The 8,172-nt window shown below is 30.5% G+C and overlaps 1 protein-coding gene across 1 annotated transcript; it reads left to right on the top strand.

The window, feature by feature from the left end:
• Positions 1-7,165, top strand: LOC123653474 (multiple inositol polyphosphate phosphatase 1-like). Its single transcript, XM_045589469.1, has 9 exons — positions 1-333; positions 423-557; positions 644-819; positions 3,665-3,790; positions 4,266-4,416; positions 4,900-5,000; positions 5,186-5,295; positions 5,759-5,941; positions 6,753-7,165. The coding sequence occupies exons 1-9, from the start codon at positions 174-176 to the stop codon at positions 6,907-6,909; spliced, it is 1,299 nt and encodes a 432-aa protein (XP_045445425.1). The 5' UTR covers positions 1-173; the 3' UTR covers positions 6,910-7,165.
• Positions 7,166-8,172: the final 1,007 nt, after the last annotated feature.

Here is an 8,172-nt window from a genome sequence, read left to right as displayed (position 1 = left end):
AAGTGGAAGTGGAACGTAACCAAAGCTTCAATTTGCTATCCTGCCAAAACTGTAACTTTGACAGGATATTGTTTGACAATATTATGCAAATTTGTAAGTTTTATTATTTACCGCTTTCGTCCTTTAAGAATTGAGTTTTAGGATTTTCGGAAAATGAATAGTTACATTTTACAATGACGAGATATTTTATACTGATTGTTACTACTGTTATAATTGTAAATCACATATTTTACGCAACTACTCTTAAATCTAAAGATATTCGAAATTATTTAGGTACTCGAACACCTTATCGTTATAAATATAATAAAAATGACACAAAAATTAAATTTCCCAGTGAGTATTATTTTAAAGTGATTGTATTATTCTCTAAATATGTTCGAATATTCTTAAGTAAGTAATAAAACTATTATTTATTTATATAGGTTGTAAAGATGTAAAAATTTGGATGGTTGTAAGACATGGAACGAGATTACCCAGTGTTAAAGACATAGTTGGTATGAATACAACATTAAACGATTTAAAATACGAAGTTTTATTAAAAAACAAACAAGGAAAAGGTATGTTGTATTCTATTAATGTATAGGTATATTTTTACTCTATCTGTATATTTTTTTCTTTAATAAATCTTTGCCGTAACCCTCAGGCCCATTAAAAGAAGAAGACTTAAAGTTGTTTGAGAAATGGAAAAGTGATATTTCAGTTGAGGAACAAAAATTCCTAACTTTTGAAGGTCAAGATGAAATGATACAGCTCGCTGAAAGGATGCAGAAGAGATTCCCTAATGCAATAAAACACAAATATAACAATAAACACTTTAAGGTATCATAATATTTTGATTTTATTATATAACTAGCTGACCTGGCGAACTTCGTATCACCTTATTTTTTTCTGAAATATAATAATAACATAATATATCAAAATAAAATATAGCCTATCTTTTAAGTTGGATCAAACTGCACACGGTGTGCAAATTTGACTAAAATCGGTTAAGTAGTTTAGGAGTCCATTGAGGACAAACATTGTGACACGAGATTTATATATATTAAGATATATAAATATAAACATATTTCACATATAATAAAATTGTTACTGATGATCCTAGCTTGTGCAATCTCTTTGTGGATTTCTTTGCATTGGTGTATGACTTGAGTGAATATTCACAAAATTACTTCCAAGTCTTGGATGTTATCTCACATAGTCTTTGCAATATTAATATAACCATTGAGGATGTAATCACAAAGCTGAAAGGACTTGAAAGGATCAGGTCCAAACAACTTGCCTCTTTTTTTTTCATTAAGGAATGTGCTTTTCCATTATCAGTACCACTTCATTTAATATATAACAAATCTTTGTGCATTGGTGTTTATACCGAGGTATGGAAGTTAGCGAGAATAGTTCCTGTTTATAAGAATGGGGATTGTAAATCTATAATCAACTTCAAGCCTAGCTTATATCAATACTCTCGACACTGTCGAAAGTCTTCAATCTTTGCTGCACCCAATTTTGTCACGTCACGTTTACCATGCACTCTCAGAATCTCAACACGGATTTATTGACTGTAGATTTACTAACACAAATGTAGCTAATTTCATGAAATTCGTTACAGCATCTGTAGATACGGGTAGAAAAGTTGATGCAGTTTACACAGATGTCTCGAAAGCATTTGATAGGGTAAACCACAAACTGCTGATGGCAAAACTCTCGACTTTTGGCCTCTTTTGTCTTGGGTCTTTTCATATTACGCTAACAGACGCTCATACGTCGTCACTAAAGGTCATAATTCCGTGTTTTATCATGCAGCGTCTGGTGTTCCTCAAGGATCAATTTTAGGGCTATTTCTATTTAATATTTTCATTAACGACATTACCAATTGCATCAAGAATTCCAAATGTTTAATCTATGCTGACGATTTAAAGCTTGCTAAAGAAATCATCAATAAGCATGAAATTAAATCTTCACAAGAAGATATCAATAGAGTTTTCGAGTGGTGTAAGTTAAATGGAATGGAACTTAACCCTTCCAAATGTTCGTATATTACCTTCACATTTAAAAGACTTTTTATTGAGGGAAAATATTTTATTGGTACGCGCCAATTACAGAAATTGGATTCGCGATTTAGGTATCACTATTGATGCTACGTTACGTTATAACGTACACATTGATAACATATGCAGGTCGGCACGCAAAAGTTGGGGAAATTCTAAAGAATTTAAAAAATTTAAAACCAAAAAAAAAAAATTCACTATATTAGTAAGGAGTAAGCTAGAATATGGAATGGCCATTTAGAACCTAAACTACCAGACCCATAAAGATAGATTAGAAAGTATACAGAGACTGGTTACCGAATTTTACTCCATAGGACAAGAAATAATAATGCCCTACTACTCGCGGCTAAATAAGTTTCGGTTAAATTTACTCTCAAACCGGCGCAAGCTACTTAATATTGTTTTTTTACACAAACTAATGAGTGGAACTGTGGATAGTTCAGAACTTCTGAGCAAAGTTTACTATCTGCTTATAAAACCCAGAGAACAAACCTCGGATATTATTCCCTCATACCTAGACTAAGTAGTCTCTACAGAAAATTTAAGGTAAAAACGGGTCGTTAGACATCTTTGCAGATAACCCAGAGATATATTTAAGAAGAAAATGTTAAAGTTATTTGATTCCTCAATTCAAAAGTTATGTAGCACTAATATTAATTTATAATAGTAATAGTAATTTAGTTCTAAATTTTGTATTATATGTAATAATAATATGTAATTAGTATATTTAAAATTACTGATAATAACATTACTAAGCAACATTAGGTATGTGGCTACCTACCACATAAAACTATATTGTGAAATTTCATCATCGCATATACGACCATACATATCCGAATAATGCAAAGGGAGGTCAAAGTCCTCCAACCAGATTGGTGTTGTGTCTTGTAGGCTACTGCCCCCCAAACTAGTGACCCCGACGTAATATGAACACGCAACCTTCTGATCAAAACTTTTATTATGACACATCAATATTCCCTAAAGTGGACTCTTCGGTCCATTGTATGTATGTCGTTGAACCTTATTTTTTTGACAACTGATGCAGCTTCTTGTCCATATTGATATGTCGCTGTTCATTGATGGCCAAAAACATTTGTGATGTCATCTTCCGTGTCGTACGCGTTCAAGGGTTATGTTATGGCTTATGTTATGTACGCTTCTAAATACATGTTGTCGATGTTGTTCGGGTATGTATGGTCATATATGCGATGATAAAATTTCACAATATAGTTCGTGTGGTAGGTAGCCACAGTTATGTGTGCTATTTATGTTTTAAAATTTAATTTCTTAAACATTGTTATTGAAAGAAGCTTTCTAAAAATATCTACACATAATTATTTCTTCATTATTATCTACACTACTCAATATAAACTTTAATAATTAACCATTTAATTTGTTCTTAACATAATTTATTTTAATGTGTCATAAGTCTCTGTATAATTAAAAAATTTGAGAACATATCCATCGTGTAAAACTATAATACATATCAATATATGGTAAAGTCTACCATATTTAAAACTAATCCCTATTTGAATTACCAGGTGGTATATTTTTCACAAAGGTCATAAACAACAAAGAAATATTTGAGTAAATTTTTAAATTTTTATATAATTTTCCAGTTTAAGTACACGGCTACACAAAGAACTCAACAAAGTGCAAGACATTTTACGCTTGGATTATTTGATAAGAATAATTCTCAAAATGTCATATATGAGCCTGCGCTGAAAGTTGATACAACACTAAGAGTGAGTGTTAATGTTATTATTAGCTACTATTATCTAGACTTCAATACAATTATTAAGAATTTTTTTTTTTGAGTATTTCCATTGTTTGGTCAATTTTGTTCATCACTGAAATGATTTTCTATAATTTTTTATTTGTTTCATTGTTACATTATCCAAAAATATAGGATTTAAATATAATGCTTAAAAATGTATTGGAATAAAGCAGTCTATAAAATTTAGTCAATTTGAGATTAATAGGACTGAAAATATGGACCTGCTATAAAAACTATTTCAATGTTTTATCAATAAATGACAAAATTGTATGTATTTATTATTTAATCAGGTGTTGGATAAATAAAAAAGAAAATTGATTATTGTTATATAAATAAATTTTAAATATATTTTTAAGTGTAATTTTATTATGAGACATCTATTTATTTTATGTCTAATTAATTTCATACTAAATCTTCATTAAATGCGTAAATGAACTTTTCAGTTTTACAAACACTGTGACAAGTGGCAAAAGCAAGTTAAGAAAAATCCAAATACATATAAGGAGCAAGTATTGTACGGCAATAGTCATGAAATGAATTTGACTCTTCAGTCTGTTTCTAAAAGATTTGGTCTTGATAGAGTATTGAGTTTGGGTTTGTAGTCGATCATAGTTAGAGGCTTGCTTTGCTATTTGCTACATCTTCACCTCAGTTATATAAGACTAGAGTTGTAAAAAATTTAACAAAAATATATAAAAACAAGCACCAACTTTAATGCAATTGTTTTTATCATATTTATATATCATTCTCCACTACTATACATTATGTTTTAAATGGGTTCACAATTGAAAAATATTAGTCATTGTCTTTTTATTTGAATGAATCACACAACTTATCACATGTGTGGCTTTTACTGACACACACTTTTGTATATCTGGGCTGTCCAAAACAGACTATGGTGTCTAACTAATGTAGCTATCAATATATGCGAAGAACAAATATTTTTTTATAATTATATCATCCATCATTATATTTTTATAATAAAATTACTGTTGTTAATATTACATAATTTGGACAATCCTGACTTCATTGATATGTTAATTAAATAGTGACTTTAAATGTTTAAAATTCTTGCAGATACAGTGGTTTTAATTTATAAAATCTGTGGTTACGAGACATCTTGGCATAAATATTTTCCTTCGCCATGGTGTCTTGGATTTGATGATGTCAGTATCAAAGTAAGTGTCGTTGCTTTTACTGAGGTTGTTTGATTAATTAATTATTTTCATCAAAAGGAATAAAAACAATAAATCGATTAAAAAATTAAAGATTGTAATAAATGAATGAAATATTATGAATATGAACTAAGAGTTATAATGGTAAGAAAAACAGGTTTAAAATAATTCTGTTGTTTCTCTTTTAGACTCTGGAGTACTATCATGATCTAAAACATTATTGGCTAGATGGTTATGGCCATGACTTGACATACCAACAAGCTTGTATGATATTAAAAAATATGTTTGAGAGTATGACGTAAGATTTCTATTATATGCTAACAGCCTTAATTAGTATATTTCGTCCGTTCCGTCTTGTTTATTAATGAAAAAAAAGTATTTTGTGTTTATTTTAAGGAATCAATTTTACGACTTGCTCTAATTTTTATTTTTTTATTTTATTTATTTGTTTCTATTATAGTTAGTCATATTACACAATACGCCTCTTATTGATAACCATATACTCAGCATACTATATAACCTATGTTTCAAATCGATGGCTCCTAAGTATACTGAGTCAACTCTACTTTTAATAACTTTTTTTTTTTTACATAGGTAGATAGGAAATGAAGTAAAAGTTTATAATATCTTAAAAAATTAAATTATCAAAAGTTGTTAGTTGACTCAGTATACTTCTGAGCCATCGAAATGATGGTAGTTACATTTTTAAATATTGTTTAATATCCTAAATTGTTTTTATGTAATGAATATTTTTTTTTTAGTAAAAATAGTCCAACAGCAACATTCCTATTTGCTCATTCTGGTACACTGCTGAAATTGTTGACGCATTTGAACCTTTACAAACCTGATTCGCACTTAAGGGGTATTACCAAGGATGAACAGAGGCCGTGGCGAGCGTCGGATATCGACTGCTTCGCTTCTAATTTAGCTTTTGTTTTATTTAAGTGAGTATAAATATTAAAATTTTGAATCTTTGAACATAACTATAACCATTTGTAAATCCATTGCTTGCTTGGTCCCGTTCTCTTATGAAAAAAGTATTTGACAGTTTTATTATACCACTATGGTGGCAAATAAGAGTATAATCCGCCATATAGTTATCAGCTACAGTCTTTTGGATGACTGGAACACCAGGAGTATTATAATTGCTTTCCCTACACTACTATATCAAAACTGTGCAACCCCAGGAGCCTTGCCTACCTCACTCACGACAGGAACTGAACATTACATTGAATCAGAATTCTTTGAGTGTGTAGTATTGGTAAGGTTGAGGTCATCATCATCATTACAGCCTATACAGTCCACTGCTGGACATAGGCCTCCACAAGTTGACGCCAAAAATAACGTGAACTCATGTGTTTTGCCCATAGTCACCACGCTGGGCAGGCGGGTTGGTGACCGCAGTACTGGCTTTGTCGCACCGAAGACGCTGCTTCCCGTCTTCGGCCTGTGTATTTTAAAGCCAGCAGTTGGATGGTTATCCCGCCATCGGTCGGCTTCTTAAGTTCCAAGGTGGTTGTGGAACCTTGTTATCCCTTAGTCGCCTCTTACGACACCCATGGGAAGAGAGGGGGTGGCTAAATTCTTTAGTGCCGTAGCCACACAGCACAGGTTGAGGTACTTCCTCCTTAAGATAAGATATCCTCTGCTGCGTCCTACCACAACAGTTAATATTAGACTTTATAAACTTAGTAATCAAACAGGGCAAGAAAATTTATGGTAACTGATAAGTAATTTTTATAATTTTTTTTTTAGGTGCAAAGATGAAGAAAAAATTTTAACCCTACACCAAGAAAGAATAATTAAACTGCCAATGTGTAACGAAGAGTTATGTTCATTTAAACATTTGAAAGAATTTTTTAATAATTCAATTAATAATTGTGATCATTCTGAGATGTGTAAAATTGATTGATGATATTTTGAAAAGGCTGGACCTTTATTATTTTTATTATATTGACGTAACAATTTTTAGATTATGGCTTAACATAAATATGTACAAGTGATACCAGTACTAAGCTTTTTAAATTTTTTAGAAATTAAAAATCTCAATATATTTTTGTCTAATTTCTAGAATATTTTTGTCTAATTGTCTTACCGTATCAAACAAATGTACAAATTATACCAGTATTAAGCTTTTTTTTTACACCGAAAATAAAATTTAAATACATTATTGTCGTTTTAATTATTGTCAATTGTAGTTTTCGTGCTTTGTATGCATCGTTAGAAATAATTGTGTTTGCTCGCAAACGAAAAAAAACCGACTTCAATTACATCGACAAGTAATACAACGTAGATCGACGAAAAAATAGTCAAGCAACTACGCGTTATCAAAGATTACTCAAAAAGTAGTTATCAGATCTCGATAAAATTTATATGTGACCACATGATAAACATCAGCTTTCGATTAAATTAAAAATTATCAAAATCGGTACACCCAGTAAAAATTTATTGCGGATTTTCGATAGTTTCCCTCGATTTCTCTGGGACCCCATCATCAGATCCTGGTTTCCTTATCATGGTACCAAACTAGGGATATCCCCTTTCCAACAAAAAAAGAATTATCAAAATCGGTACATCCAGTAGAAAGTTATGCGGTATAATACAACGTAGGTCGACGAAAAAAGCGTCAAGCGTCAAAACGCATTATTAGATATAACTCAAAAAGTAGTTGTTAGATCTCAAATAAATTTAAATGGGACCAATTGGCACACATCACCTTTCGATTAAAACAAAATTTGTCGAAATCGGTCCACCCGGTCAAAAGTTCTGATGTAACATACATAAAAAAAAAAAAAATAGTCGAATTGAGAACTTCCTCCTTTTTTGGAAGTCGGTTAACAACAAGTAGCTATGATCATTTATGATCGTTTTTACCAATTATCTCTATAAAACAAAGCAAAAGATATGATAATATAGTCTGGACTATTGTGTTACTATTATAAAAAAATAAATGTATGACATATTACGTATTATGACAGCAGTGTAAAATCATTTACTGAACCATCGTCTTTGAAGTTTTGAGAAATGCTGCTCTATTATATTGTAATAGAGATGTAAAGTTTTTTTATACTATGTTATTGAGAACAAAATTATAAAATATACCTATAATTCCATAATAGCGTGGTATTAATGTTATAAAATTTATATAATTCAATATAAAATTATTTTGTGCAAT

The sequence above is a fragment of the Melitaea cinxia genome, chromosome 5 (assembly GCF_905220565.1).
Source record: "Melitaea cinxia chromosome 5, ilMelCinx1.1, whole genome shotgun sequence".
Lineage (NCBI taxonomy): Eukaryota > Metazoa > Arthropoda > Insecta > Lepidoptera > Nymphalidae > Melitaea > Melitaea cinxia.
This window is presented reverse-complemented; position numbering and strand designations above follow the sequence as displayed.